Genomic DNA, 14,551 nt, shown 5'->3' on the forward strand with positions numbered 1-14,551 from the left:
TATATGTGTCTCAATTTTTTCTAGTGTCGAATAGTCTTAGTTATTGGCCGTTGAAAAGCAATGTACCGGTAGTGGCGTTTTGGCCGTTTAAGGGTTAAAGCATCAACTCTCTTTGGTTAAAAATTCCTCTTTTTGGTTTGAAAAGTAGTATTTTTATTTAATGGTTGAAATACATGTATTTGTTGAAAATTCTTATTTTTCGGTTTAATTTCCACGGGTTTTGATTGAAAATTAAATTATTTTCCTGGAAATATTCACTATTATGTTTTTTGTTGAGAATTCTTTTTTTTGTACAGAAAATTCGTCACTTTGGTTGAAAATTCTATTTTTGTTCGTTAAAAATTAATTATTTTAACTGACAATGTAATTATTCCATGCTTTGCTCAAAATTAATCTTTTTGAATTGAAAACTCGACTATTTCTTTTAAAGTTGCAAAAAAACTCCTCACATTATTTAAAAATTTTGGTCATTATTAAATTATTTAATATCCTATTTAAATAAAATAAATTATATTTTAATCTAAAAGATATCAATTTTAAATTAAAAAAGTTGAATTCATGCCAAAAAAGAACAAGTTTTAACAAAATAGCTGAATCCTCAAATTAAAAAAATTATTTTTTACCAGTTGCATTTTTAACCAAAAAAGTTGATTCAAATTATAATTTGAGAGCATAAATGGTTTTGATTCTAAAATAAAAAATTTGATGTAAATACATTTCTTTTTAGGCTAATATGTTCATATGTTTTTAAGGGTGTCGAAATATCATTTTGGTAAGATTTTGCAAAATTTTACAAAAAATTTTTAAAAATTGATTTAAAAAAATTCTCAAAAATTTATAAACCTTTTAAATATCTTAAAAATTATTCGAATTTTTCCAGCAAAATTCTTAAAATTGTGAAGAAAATGTACATTTTTGAAAACTTTTTTGAAACGTTTTCAACTTTTGAATTAATTTTGAATCTTTTTGAAATTTTTGAATGTTTCTTAATATTACTTGAATTTTTTCAAACTTTTTTATCACGCCTATTGAAAAATTTGGCTTTAAAATCGTCTGCATTCTTTTTCGAAATTTCAGGAAATAACTTAAGAAGTTCTAAAATCGTTGTCAATTTTCTCTTAAACTTTATTTTAAAAAAATTAAATGAAAAATCAGTATAGATTGTCCCAGAAATTTAAAGACATTTTTTTATTATAACCTTTCAAAATTCGTAAGACGCTTCAACATGTAATTAAAAAGTTTGGCTTTAAAATTGTCCACATTCTTTTTCGATATTTTAGTAAATAATTAAAATTTTGTGAAATCTTTGTCTAATTTTTTCTTCAAATTAATTTTTTGAAGTAAAGAATCAGTTTAAATTTATCTAGAAGTTTTAAGCATTTTTTTAATTATCTTAAAACATTTTTAAATTCTTTAAAAAATTCTTTAAAAAAATCTGTTTCAAGCTACGCATTACATTTTTTATATCAAAGTGCTAGGCACCTTTGTTCCGTTGATGATAATTATTATTGAATATATGTTTTATTTAGATAACCTTACATTTTTCATAATCCTGAAGGAAATAGAAACGACAACTGCATCCAATCATAAACGCGCGTTTCAGTCTGATAATATTTTTAAATTGTTTCGAGTTATTTCGAGATAGTTTGGAGAAATAATACTCGAAAATTACATCATGCGCTTTTTAAATAATTTTATTGAACACGTTTAATTTATTTTTAATTGAAATATAAATTTGAATAACAATAATTCTTTATAATTAACTATAATAATGATCTAAATTAATTAATTATTTTGTTTTGAATTAATTTTTTTTTTCATTCGTTTGAGATTAATTGTTTTGACTGGAAATTTGACTGTTATATTATTGGTTAAAAATTGATCGTTTTTGGTTGAATATTCAAGTGTTTTGTTGAAAATTAGTTCCTTCTGGTAGAAAATTAATCTTCTCTCTGTTGACTAGAAAATATAAATTAGTTAAAAATTCAAGAGTTGAAATGTTGTTTTTTGTTGACTGAAAATTAATTTTCTTTGAAAATTTTACTATTCCAGTTAAAACTTGAAGTATTTTGTGGCAATTTTTGTTGTTTCTAAACATTTTTTTCAACTGTTGATTTAAAATTTAGCTATACCGATTGAAATATCAAATTCTATATTTTTCGTTAAGATTGTATCTTTTTTTTTTAATATAAATTTAGTTACTTCGTTCACAGTCAAACGCATTTATTGAAATTAATATTTTTTGCCTGAAGATTCAACACTTTAATTCATTATTCATCTCCTTAGTTGGTTAATGAGATATTTTGTTGAAAATTTGTTTTTTCTTTGATTGAAAATTATTTTTCTTTACTGAAAATTTAACTATTCCAGTTAAAGATTCCTCATTTTAGTTTAAAATTCGTCACTATGTTTGAAGATGTAACTATTGATTTCAAAACTAATTTTTTTGTTGTTGAAATTAAAAAAATTTTTTTTTTAGTTGTAAATCCTTGTATTTTTATGAAAATTCATCTTTTTTGTAGAAAAATGTTGAAAATTCACCATTTTAGTTTTTAAAAAAATCATCATTTTAGTTGAAAATTCATTAGTTGGGTATCAAAATAACATTTTTTGCTGATAAGTTAACTATTCTATTTTTAGTTGAGAATTGATCTTTTTTAAGTGACATTTTTGGTAAAAAAATAATCTTCTTGTTTGAAAAATAATCTTTTTGGTTCAAAATTTCACTTTTTCGTAGAAAATTCAAGTATTCCAGTCAAATATTCATCAATTGAGTTGAAAATTAATCTCGATATAAAGTAAAATTACTTAGTTAAAAGTTAAACTACTTTCTTAAAAGTTCTATTCTTTGGTTGAAAATTTAAATATTTTGTTGAATATTATTTTCATTTTTAGTTCAAAATTAATTTTTTTATGGAATTTTTAATTAATTTATCTTTGGTTGAAAGTTTTTTGTTGTTGTTAAAAATAAATCTACTCGTTTGAAAGTTAAACTATTTCGTTAAAAGTTCATCGTTTTAATTTGAAATGTATATTTTTTGTTTTGTTAATTCAATTTTTTGGTTAAAAATTATTATTTTATGTTTGAAAATTCATCTTATTTAGTTGAAAATCCATGCCTATCAAGAAAAATTCGTCATTTTGGTAGAAGTTAATTTTCTTAGTTAAAAATTTATCTTTGTGGTTCCAAATTCAACTATTTCAGTTGAAGATTCACCATTATTTTATAAAACAATCATAATTTGAATTGAAAATTCATCAGTTTGGTTTAAAAATCAAATTCTTTGAATGATAATTTAATTATTCCATTTTTGGTGGAAAATTGATCTATTTTAGTTGAAAATTGAACTATTTTATTTAAAAAAATTTCTTTTTTAGTTGAAAATTCTTGTGTTTTATTGAAAACGCGGCTTTTTGAAAAAAAATAATGTTCTTGTTTGAATAATTTTTGTTTAAATATTTCACTTTTTGGTTGAAAATTCAAGTGTTCCATCAATTGAGTTGGAAATTAATCTGGTTATAAATTAAAATTACTTAGTTAAAAGTTCTATTCTTTGGTTGAAAATTGAACTATTTTGTTGAATGTTATTTTGATTTTTTGTTCAAAATTAATTATTTTTTATTGCAAATTTAATTATTCTATCTTTGTTTGATTTAAAAATCATGTTATTTTGTTTTATTAATGCAACTGTTTGGGTTAAAATGATTATTTTTGGTTTGAAAAATCATATTTTTTAGTTGAAAATCCAGGTTTTTCAATGAAAATTCGTCATTTTTGGTAGAAGTTAATCTTCTTATTTGAAAATTTATCTTTTTGATTCCAAATTCAACTATTTTAGTAGAAAATTCATCAGTTTGTTTAAAAAAAAAATATATTTTTTGACGGACAAATGAACTATTCCATTTTTGGTTTAAAATTAATCTTTTTTAGTTGAAAATTGAACTGTTTCATTGAAAAAATTTCTTTTTTCAATGAAAATCTTTGTCTTTTATTCAAAAATCCGGCTTTTTTTAAAAAAGTAATCTTCTTGTTTGAAAATTAATCTGGTTATAAATTAAAATTACTTGGTTGAAATTTAAACTCCTTTGTTAGAAATTTATCTCTTTGGTTGAAAACTTAACTATTTTGTTGAATGTTATTTTGTTTTTTGGTACAAATTTTTTTTTTTATTAAAAATTTAATTATTTTATCGTTGTTTCAAAATTTATCCTTTTGGTTAAAAATACTCGATTGAAAGTTAAACTGCTTCGTTAAAATTTGATCGTTTTGGTTTAAAATTCTTTGTTTTTTTTTACTTTTTTGCTTGAAAATTCAACTATTTTGTTGAAAATTTGTCTCTTTAGCTTGAAAGTTCAACTTTTTTTAATGCAATTGTTTGGTTCAAAATGATTATTTTTTAGTTAAAAATTCAATGTATTTCAATTTAAAATCTTGAAAATTTAAAGTGTTTCAGATTTAATTCAAAATGTAATTTACATTAAAGTTATTTAAAATAATTTATTTCCTATTATTCTTATGGGTGTCCAAAATAGCCACAAAAATGTGGTTGCGTATGGGGGGGGGGGGGGGGGGGGGGGGGGGGGATAAATAAAAATATCTAGGGGTTCATTTTTTCTTAAACCGGCACTGTCCTGTCCCTCATATAGTTACGCTCCTGTAGTGCGACTCAACGAGAATGAGAATGGTGGGGTAGAGTCGAGGCTTTCCGTATTCCGTGTAGTCTTTAGACAGCTGTGCATGCGTTTCCGCCATTTCTATTCTTGAGTGTCATTTTCCAAATTCAAAATATTCTCTATTTTAATGTCGTTTAGCGAGGAAATCATTCCTTCCGATATTTCAGAACCTTACAGTGAATTCAGACCAAAAGTGTTTCGATCCCCCATCAGTCAGTGTTAACAATTAACTATTCCCTGAAAAAAACATGAGTGCAAATACATTAAACACGAGAAACACAAGAAGCTCTAAGCGTAAACGTGCGATTGAAATCATTGAATCAACAGAGTCGGACTCAACATGCAGTGGTCCCTCGAGTTGCAACATGATCGACCTCGAAACGACACCAAAAACTACCCAAGATGCCCTGAAATTCGGTTTCAGATTCTTCAATAACCATCCCCAATGTCTCATTTGCTACCACACAATTTCCAACGAAACTTTGGCAGGAATGACCCATCATTTGAAATTTAGTCATCCAACTCTGCAGAAAGATCCTGTGAGTACCTTTGAAAAACTTTTATCGACACTGGAGTCCATGACTGAAGAGGAAATCAGCGTAATCAAGAAATCCTGGACTCGCTACACCTTCGAGCGAAAAATCTCCCTGGAAAAGTCCAACCCCTACATTAAGTTCGGTGCGAGGACTTTAAGCAACGGATGTCAACAGTGTCTCTTTTGTTCCAGATTTTTCTTCTCCGATTCGGACTATCCGAAAGCATTGCAGCGACACCTCAGATTCAATCATGTTGAGCAGCGAGAGCAGACAATCGATTTTTTTATAAGAAAATTGATCGAGGTTACGAAGAGCCAGGGTGTCGAAATCGAATCTAATCCGGGAGTTACTTACGAGCTCTTCATCCAGGAGAAGGAGAAACAGTTGATACGATTTGGATTCAGGTCTCTTCAAAAAGGTCACGTTTGTATGCTCTGTTTTAAGTTCTTCTCCAACGAATACAACAGATCCTCGAAAATGAAAAATCATCTCGAGACTAAGCACCCATCCGTCCGGGATGAGCCTCTGGAATTTTTCCTGAGGAAGATTTTCGAGACGGAGGAAAAGAGCGAGTTCGAGGATATGATCCAGTACCCGATGGATGACGAGGAATTGATCAAGTTTGGATTTCGTATTTATAAAGAGAAAGTTCAGTGCGTTTTGTGTGCAATTTTTTTAAAAAGGGAGAGTCAGTACTGTCCAGCGACTCTAAAGAATCATATGCTGTATTATCATCCTAAATATAAGGACTCCTCGGTAGAATACTTTAAGAAAATGAAGCGGGGAATGGAGAAGGAGAAGCAAATTATAAATAGGGACATGTTTTTGAAACAGGGATTCAGGGTGCATAATTCAAAGCTCCAGTGTATCTTCTGTCTCGAAATCTTGACCCAGTGTAATCTGAATCTTGAGGAATTGAAGCGACACTTGGTCAAGAAACATCCTTTGATGGTTAACGCGCCAATCAAGCATTTCAAAGAAAGATTAAAGTGTTTGGGACGCAAGAATCCGAATCTTGAGTCCGATTTACATCTTCATGAAAATTGCGTTAGATTTGGATTCAGGGTCTATAAAGATTATTACCAGTGCTTGGTCTGTCTCAAAGGTGTCACGAGTCGATCTACGTTGAACAACTTCGCCAAGCACTACAAAACTCTTCATCCCGAGATAGTAACACCTGCAGAAGAATTTTTCAAGAAAAAATTACTCTCTCTGGAATTATCGGATGCTGAGAAGGCTCTTCTGGCAAAAAATATTCGTCCAAACTTTGATTATCTTCCTGAGGAGTATGAAGTTCCGATTGACCCAGTAATGATCGATGAAAGTGAAGGAATTCTCAAGTCTGAAATCGAAACTGAGGAAGTCAAAATCGAGGAGTTGATCAATCCAGGAAGTGTGGAAGAGGTAGACCCTATTGCCCTTAGTCCCATTATCATTTCAGAGGAATATCTTCAACTGAAAGAGAAACTAGATACGCAATTTGCTCTACAAATTGATGTTCCAATTTTTGAAAGTATCTCTTATCTTCTAACCTACGTAAGGTTTTCATCTGATGAGGATATTGAGGAAAAGTTGCTCTTTTGCAAACCTCTGACCGACAATAATCTTCTTCTCACCTTTTTGAATGCTGTCCAGGTTTATGAACTCGATTGGAACAATTGCGTTGCAATTTACACCGACTGTTCCAAGTCGGAATTGAGTATAGACTCGATTTTCGTCAAACAAGTCCAACAAATGGCACCAAATGCTAGCTGGTGTTACGGTTTGATTGACCTTCACTCTTTCATTACGAACAAGATTTCCAATGATTTGATGATCGTCCTCGAGGATGCTGTCAATATTACAAATTTCGTGAAGGCATCTACGAGTCGATTATCTTCTGTTCTGAATGAAAAATCAGGAGTTTTCCGGCAGATGTTGCTTCACGACACGAGGTATTTGTCGAGAGGGAAGGTTTTTAATTTACTCGTGGAATTAAAGAGGGAAGTTGCCGTTTTCCTAACGAAAGAGAAATTTTACCTCGCCAGTGTTTTTTCGGATCCACAGTGGATGATCCGATTGGCCTATTTATCAGACATTTTCTCCCACTTGAACGATCTTGTCGTATCGATGGAAGGAAAGGACAAAAATGTGATCGTTCTCAGGAAAACGGTTGAAGCTTTTCTCAAGAAATTGAAGGTCTGGATATCAAGAATGGAGTGGGGTCATTTGGAATCTTTTCCTGCTCTCTGGAATCTGGTGGAAGTTGAGAATTACAAAGACTATTTCAAATCGACCAAGAACTTGTTCATGGACCATCTGAATGAAATTAGTGTTCAGCTGGTGGAAAATTTTCTTATACGGCAGTTGTCGCATGAATCTTCTTGGATTTTAGATCCTTTTTCAATCGATGCTGTTATAAAAGCCGGTTTGCAAGCTGATTCTCACCAGGAACTCTGGAAACTCTCGAATGATCAGAATCTGAAGGTTTCTTTCAGTGAAAAGACAATTGCGCAGTTCTGGATTTCGGTGAAAGAATGTTTTCCGAGATTGGCTGTCTTGGCAGCTGATAAACTTGTCCCTTTTTCGAGCAGTTGTTTGTGCGAGTTGGGATTTTCTTCTTTGATGGAATTAAAAATTGAGGGCGGGGGTGGAATGAACCTTGAACGTGAACTCATGTTAAATATGAACTCGTCGATTGTACAGATGCTGTGAAAGAAAGTAATATTTTGTACAGTTTGCACAAACTTGACTGATTTCTTTAAATTCTTTCGTAAAAAACATTTTAATTGCGAATTAATGATTAGTTTTTTTTTTTATCAAATAAATTAAAGTTTTGTATGGATATCGTCTTCTTTAATGCAACCTAAAAATTCGCTTTCTTCCATATTATTACATTTTACTTATTCAATTTTTAAAGATTTTATTTTGTTTTTCAATTGCAAAGGAGGCAAATTTTTTTTTTCCTAGACTTTGATTTTATGTTTTTGACTAAAATAAGTTTAAACAACGGAATGGTAAAAGGTATATTATAAATTTTAAATAAATACTATCATGAAGTGTATTTTACATGAAATAAATTAATGAATTTATGTTTTCAGATTGCCAATCACTCCTAATTCTATCGAATCGATTCTCTGCGAGGCGATAAAGTTGGAATTTTCAGCATTTTCATCTCTGGGTAACAATCTGAACAGTCGAGAATTGAATGACTCTGAGAGAGCAAAGTTGAACGAATTAATAGTTGCTAACAAAGCTCTTCACGCTCCTTTGGACGACGACATCACGAATTTAATTGGCGACGAGTGTAAATTTAAGGTAATAAATGTATTTTTTATTAATTTAATTTTTCAATTTTATAAGGTAACAAAAATTTTACAAAAAATTCATGTTTTCAAGAGAATATAAATTTTTATTAAGGTTCCGAGGACAATTTAAAATGTTTTATTTTGAAACATTAATTTTAAGAGAAAAGATGTTCAAGAATTTCGAAAAAGAATTTTAAAGATTTTAAAAGATTTTAAAGCTATTATTTTATTTTTGCAAAAAATTTAAAACAAAAAGTAAATTTTTAAATGAAGTTTAGAAACTTTATGAGGATTTTGAAACAGTTCAAAATAATCATGGAAATTACAAGATTCCTGGGGAAATTTTTAATAGTTTTTTTACTGAAAAATCAATTTTTTTAAATGACATTTAAAATTTTTTTTAAAGAATTAAAATTATTTCCTAAAATTTTAAATAGAATGTCATAAATTGGAAAGTAAAATTTGATTATTTTGCCAAATTATAAAAAATTTAGAAAAAACTCGTGTAGTCAAGAAAATAAATAAAATTTCTTGTGATTCCTTGGATTAAAAAAATTTTTTTTTTATTTTAAAAAATTAATTTTAACAGAAAATTGAAAAAGATTTTCAAACTTGTCGAAAAAGAATCTGGAAGACTTTAGGCAATTATTTTTTATCTTGCAGTATTAGAAAAAAATAAGAAAAATTTGAACCATATAAAAAAATTTCGAAAAGTTTCGAAATAATAAAAAATGTGGTAATATTCCTGGGAAAATAACCAATTATTTTAAAACATTGCCAAAATTTAAAAACAAATTTATAAAGATTATCGGTAAATTTTGCAAATTGCGAAGAAAAGAAATTCGAAACTTTTTAAGAATTTTGAACAGTTTCAATAGGATAAACATATTTCCTTAAGATTTCTGCGAAAAGTTAAAATAATTTTCATTTTGATATATTTATTTTAAGAGAATATTAAAAGAGAATCTCCAAAATTGTAAGGTACTTTTTTAGTTTTGCAGCATTTTTTAAAAATTTACAGAAAAATGCGAAAGAAAAATAATTTAAAAAGAATGAAAAGATTGAAAACAAAAGCAATGATTTTTGATTGTAAAAAAGTGAACGAGATTTCAAAATATTAAAAATTATTTCCTAAATTTCTGATGCAGTATGTAGAAAATATTTCAATTTTGCAACTTTGCAAAATTTTACAAGAAAATTGTGTATTCAAAATAATGAAAAATTTTTCTTGGAGTTATTAGGAAAATTTCAAATTATTTTGCATTTTGAAAAGTTAATTTTAAGAGCAAATTGAAAAAGATTTAGAAAACTGTCGAATAGGTAACTGTAAAGCGTTAAAATATATTTTTTTTAATTTTGAGGTATATTTAGAAGTTTAAAAATTATTTCAAATTTTTAAAGATTTCAAACAAAATTAAAAACAAAATGTAGATTTTTGAAGACTTCGAAATAAAAATTTGAAGTTTTTTTTAAAGGATTTTGAAAGTTTTCAATATAATATACGAATTTTGTTCAGATTCTTGGGTAAATTTTAAATGATTTTACATTTTGAAAACTTAATTTTAATCGCAAATTGGAAACGATTTCGAAAATTGTCGAACAGGTAATGCTTTAAAATAATATTTTAATTTTGAGGTATTTTAAACATATTTTTGTAAAATTTAAATATTAAAAAAAAATACATTTAAGTGTTTTGAAAAAAATACAAAAATAATTAAAAAAATTAAATGTAGGTTCTTCTAGATTTCCAATTCAAATTTTAAATCTTTTTAAGGATTTAAAAAGATTTCAACATAATAAAATGTTTCTAAGATTGCCCGGAAATTTTAAAATAATTTTTGATTAAACAAAATTGATTTAAAGATAATATTTTAAAAGATTTCAGAACATTTAAAAAGATTTCCGAAATTCTTGAAAAGGATTTTGAAGATTTTAACACAATTTTTTTAATTTAGCAGCATTTAAAAAAAAAATTTAAGAAAAAATGCGATTAATTTGAAATGATATTTAGAAGTTTAGAAGTTATTTCAAATTTTTGAAGATTTCAAAAAAATCAGAAACAAAATGTAGGTTTCTGAAGGTTTCGAAATGAAATGTTGAAAATTTTTGTTAAGGTTTTTGAAAGTTTTCAATATAATACATGAACTTTATTAAGATTCTTGGGTAAATTTCAAATGATTTTTTATTTCAAAAAGTTACATTTTAATGAAAAATTGAAAGATTTCAAAAGATTCCTATAAATGAGACGACTGAAAAATCCTGTAAAACAGAATTTTCGATTCTGTAAATTCCCGTAAAAGAAAATATTTGGAATCAAAAGTTCCCGACAATTGAAAAAATTATCAAATCTTAACAATTAAAAAATTATTTCAATAATAAATAAATAATATGTTCATGAAATAAAAGTAATTTATTTTATATATTATTTTACAGTTTTTAATTGTTTAGATTCGGGAATTTCTCTGAGGAATAATTCGAGTCAGTTTGAAAGATATTTAGGATTTTTTGAAGAGATCACAGCCATTTTTTAAAACAAAGCGATTTCCGAAAAATGATTAAATATTTTTGAATCTGCCTCGAAGTTATCATAAATTTTGGTAAAATCCTATAATTTAAAAACAAATTCTTCAAAATGTTCTAGATTCTTTTTCGGTATATCAGAAACTTTAAAATATATTTGTGAATTTTCTCAAGAATCTTAGGAAAATAATCTTTATATAACCTTGAATATAAACTGATAAATACTTATTTCCTGGTTTTTAGATATCAGAATCTAATTTTAGCTCGAATTTAGGTTCGAAACATTTATTATCTAATCAATTAAATTTTTCCACTAAATAAAAAAATGCACGTACGATTGATTGTGCTAGTGGATTAAGAGAAGAATTTATTGTAATAATTTTTATATTGATGGAATTTTCTCTCATTTTTGTCATAGGGAAGTGGAATTCAATCCGATCCAATGTTGCTCGATGTCATAAATCTGACAGCGATAGCAATTAGAAGATTAATAAAAATGTCGAAGAAGATAAATGCATTCAAAAATATGTGCCAGGAGGACCAGCTCGCTTTGTTAAAAGGCGGATGCACAGAAATGATGATCCTGAGGTAAATTGATTAAATAACCCAAAAATAATTAATAAAAATAGGATAATTTAAAAGATTTTTCTTATAAAATATGAAAATAATTTCTTTCAAACAAAATAAATGTAAGCTTTAAATTAAATTCAGTTTAAGACGGTTCAAATTCGTAATATTTCAATTGAAAATATTGAATTTTCAGCAAATTAGATGAATTTTTAACTAAACAGTTGAATTTTCAACCATGAAGATTAATCTTCTACCAATAAAGAGGTTTTTTCAATAAAATACATGAATTTCTAACCAAATATATCTACATTGTCAACCAAAGAGATGCATTTTATTATAATTATGAATCTTTGAACAAAATAATAATTTTTTAACAAAGTGGTTCAATTTTCAATCCAATAATGGATATTTTTAACAAAAAATATTTTTATTTTAAAACAATTAAATTCAGCCAAAATTGACGAATTAAAAAAAAGTCTAATCAACCAAAAGAGATTATTTTTCAACCAAAAGTTGCATTTTTAACCAAAAAATGAAACTTGAAACTTAAAAAATGAATTTTGAACGAAATATTTTAACTTTTAACCAAATAGAATTTTAAACAAATTAATTCTCAACCAAAACATATCAGTTTGCAATCAAATAGTTACATTTTTGACCAAAAAGATGGAATTTCTACCAACGTAGATGAATTTTTAAACCAGAAAGACGAATTTTCAACAACAAACGATTTTCAGTAAAGAAAGAACCAAATTTTCAACCAAATTGTTGAATTTTCCATCAAATAGTTACATATTAAATTAACTAAAAATAAATGTTTAACAAAAAGTGAAATAGTTAAATATTCAGTTAAAAAAAGGTGAATCCGTATCTAAAACTGATTAATTTTCAACAAAAGAGATACATTTTTTACCGAAAAAGAAAAAATGTTCCACAAAATACATAAATTTTCAATCAAATAGCTTAATTTTTAACCAAGAAGATTAATTTTCTGTTAAAAAGACGATCTTTTAACGAAATACATGAATTTCCAATCAAATAATTGCATTCCCAACGAAGGAGATGACTTTTATTATAATTATGAATCTTTAACCTGAATAATAATTTCTTAAACTTTAATTCTTGACAAAAAATGTAATATTTGGTATTTTTATGAAAAAATATTTTGTTTTTAACGAAAATAGACGAATTTTCAACAATAAAAAAATTAAATCAAACTCAGATTAATTTTTAACCAAAAGTTGCCTTTTAAATCAAAAAAATATAAAATTTCTACCAAAATCCATAATTTTTTTTGAACAACAAAAAATACATGAATTTGCAAAAAAAAAAAATTAATTTAAATGAAACCAAAAGATAAAATTTTAACATAATAGTAATTATTAAAAAATAGTAATTTAAACAAAAAAACATAAATTCTCAACCAAAGCAGGCAAATTTTTAACCAAACATATGCATTTTTAACCAAAAAAGATGGAATTTATACCAAAATGGATAAATTTTCAAACCGGGAAGACGAATTTTCAACCACAAATATTCAGTAAGGAGCGAAGAAAATTTTTAATCAAATTCTTGAAATTTCAAGTCGCACAAACGAATTTCGTACACGACAGTTGAGTTTTCCATAAAATAGTTAAATTTTCACTAATTAAAAATAAATTTTCAACCAAAAATGGAATAGTTGAGTTTTTAGTTTAAAAAAAGTGAATTTTCAACTAAAAAAAAAAACGAATTTTTAACAAAATAGTTCAACTTCTAATCAAGTAGTTGAATTTTCAACCAAAAAGGATGAATTTAGAACAAAAAATTGGTTGCTCATACCAAACAGATTAATTTTCTACCAAAAAGATAACTTTTCTATAACAAAAAAAGACAAATTTTCAACAACAAAAAATACATGAATTTTCATAAAAATAAATTTAAACTGAAACCAAAGATGAAATTTTAACGAAATAGTAATTTAAACAAAAAAAAAAACAAACATTCTGTACCAAATCAGGCAAATTTCTAACCAAACACTTGAATTTTTAAGCAAAAAAGATGGAATTTATACCAAACTGGATAATTTTTCAAGCCAGAAAGATGAACTTTCAACCAAAAAAATTGTTCAATATGGAATGAAAAATTTTTTAATTCGAATTCTTGAATTTTCAAGGCACACACACAAATTTCGTACAAGACAGTTGATTTTTCCATAAAATAGTTAAATTTTCACTAATTAAAAATAAATTTTCAACCAAAAATAGAATTAGTTTAAAAAAAGTGAATTTTCATCAACAAAAACGAGTTTTCAACTAAAGAAACTAAATTTTAACAAAATAGTTCTACTTCTAATCAAGTAGTTGAATTTTCAACCAAAAAGGATGAATTTAGACAAAAAAGTTGGGTGCTCATACTAAACAGATTAATTTTCTACCGAAAAAGACAAATTTTCAACAAAATACATGAATTATTATCGAAAAATGTAATATATATTGCCAAGAAAGAAAAAAATGCAATAAAGTTGTGAAATATTCAAGCCATATGTCTTAACTTTTAACGAAAAGTCGGTTGATATTCTTGTTGAGTTCTATTAAGGGCATGTGGCACAGCTAAATGCCTATATTACCGACCACAGTTTTTCAGTTCACTGAATGTTTTTTTGAACCTAAGAACTTTTTTTGTAAATAAAGTATCAAGCTGAAACTTTGGGAAATGTATTAGAGTAAAATAAAGTACGTTTAGGTACAGCATTTTGGTAGGAACTTCACTGAAAATTATTTCATCTTTTTTCTGAACCTCAACATTTTTTGAACGTTCCAACTTTTTTTATACATAAAATATCGGTCTCAAACTTTGAGAAATACAAGAGTCGAAAGAAAGCTACGTTTAAGTACAAAGCTTAATAATAAAAGATGTAAAAAAATATATTTCAACAATCATTTCCAACGGCATCAGCCGGTAACGTTGTACACGAAAATACGA

General features: G+C 26.7%; 1 protein-coding gene across 4 annotated transcripts in view; it reads left to right on the forward strand.

Moving 5' to 3' along the window:
- LOC117174222 (SCAN domain-containing protein 3) overlaps positions 1-14,551 on the forward strand; it is a 33,620-nt gene that overhangs the window by 11,283 nt on the left and 7,786 nt on the right. For 2 of the 4 annotated variants that reach the window (XM_033363096.1, XM_033363095.1), the window contains exons 3-4: positions 8,291-8,507; positions 11,436-11,605. In XM_033363096.1, coding sequence (XP_033218987.1) covers positions 8,291-8,507; positions 11,436-11,605 — 387 coding nt within the window. Of the gene's footprint in view, positions 1-4,714; positions 8,214-8,290; positions 8,508-11,435; positions 11,606-14,551 lie in introns of those variants that run through there. The other 2 variants (XR_004467279.1, XM_033363094.1) reach the window with 2 other exon arrangements.

The sequence above is a fragment of the Belonocnema kinseyi genome, chromosome 6 (assembly GCF_010883055.1).
Source record: "Belonocnema kinseyi isolate 2016_QV_RU_SX_M_011 chromosome 6, B_treatae_v1, whole genome shotgun sequence".
Lineage (NCBI taxonomy): Eukaryota > Metazoa > Arthropoda > Insecta > Hymenoptera > Cynipidae > Belonocnema > Belonocnema kinseyi.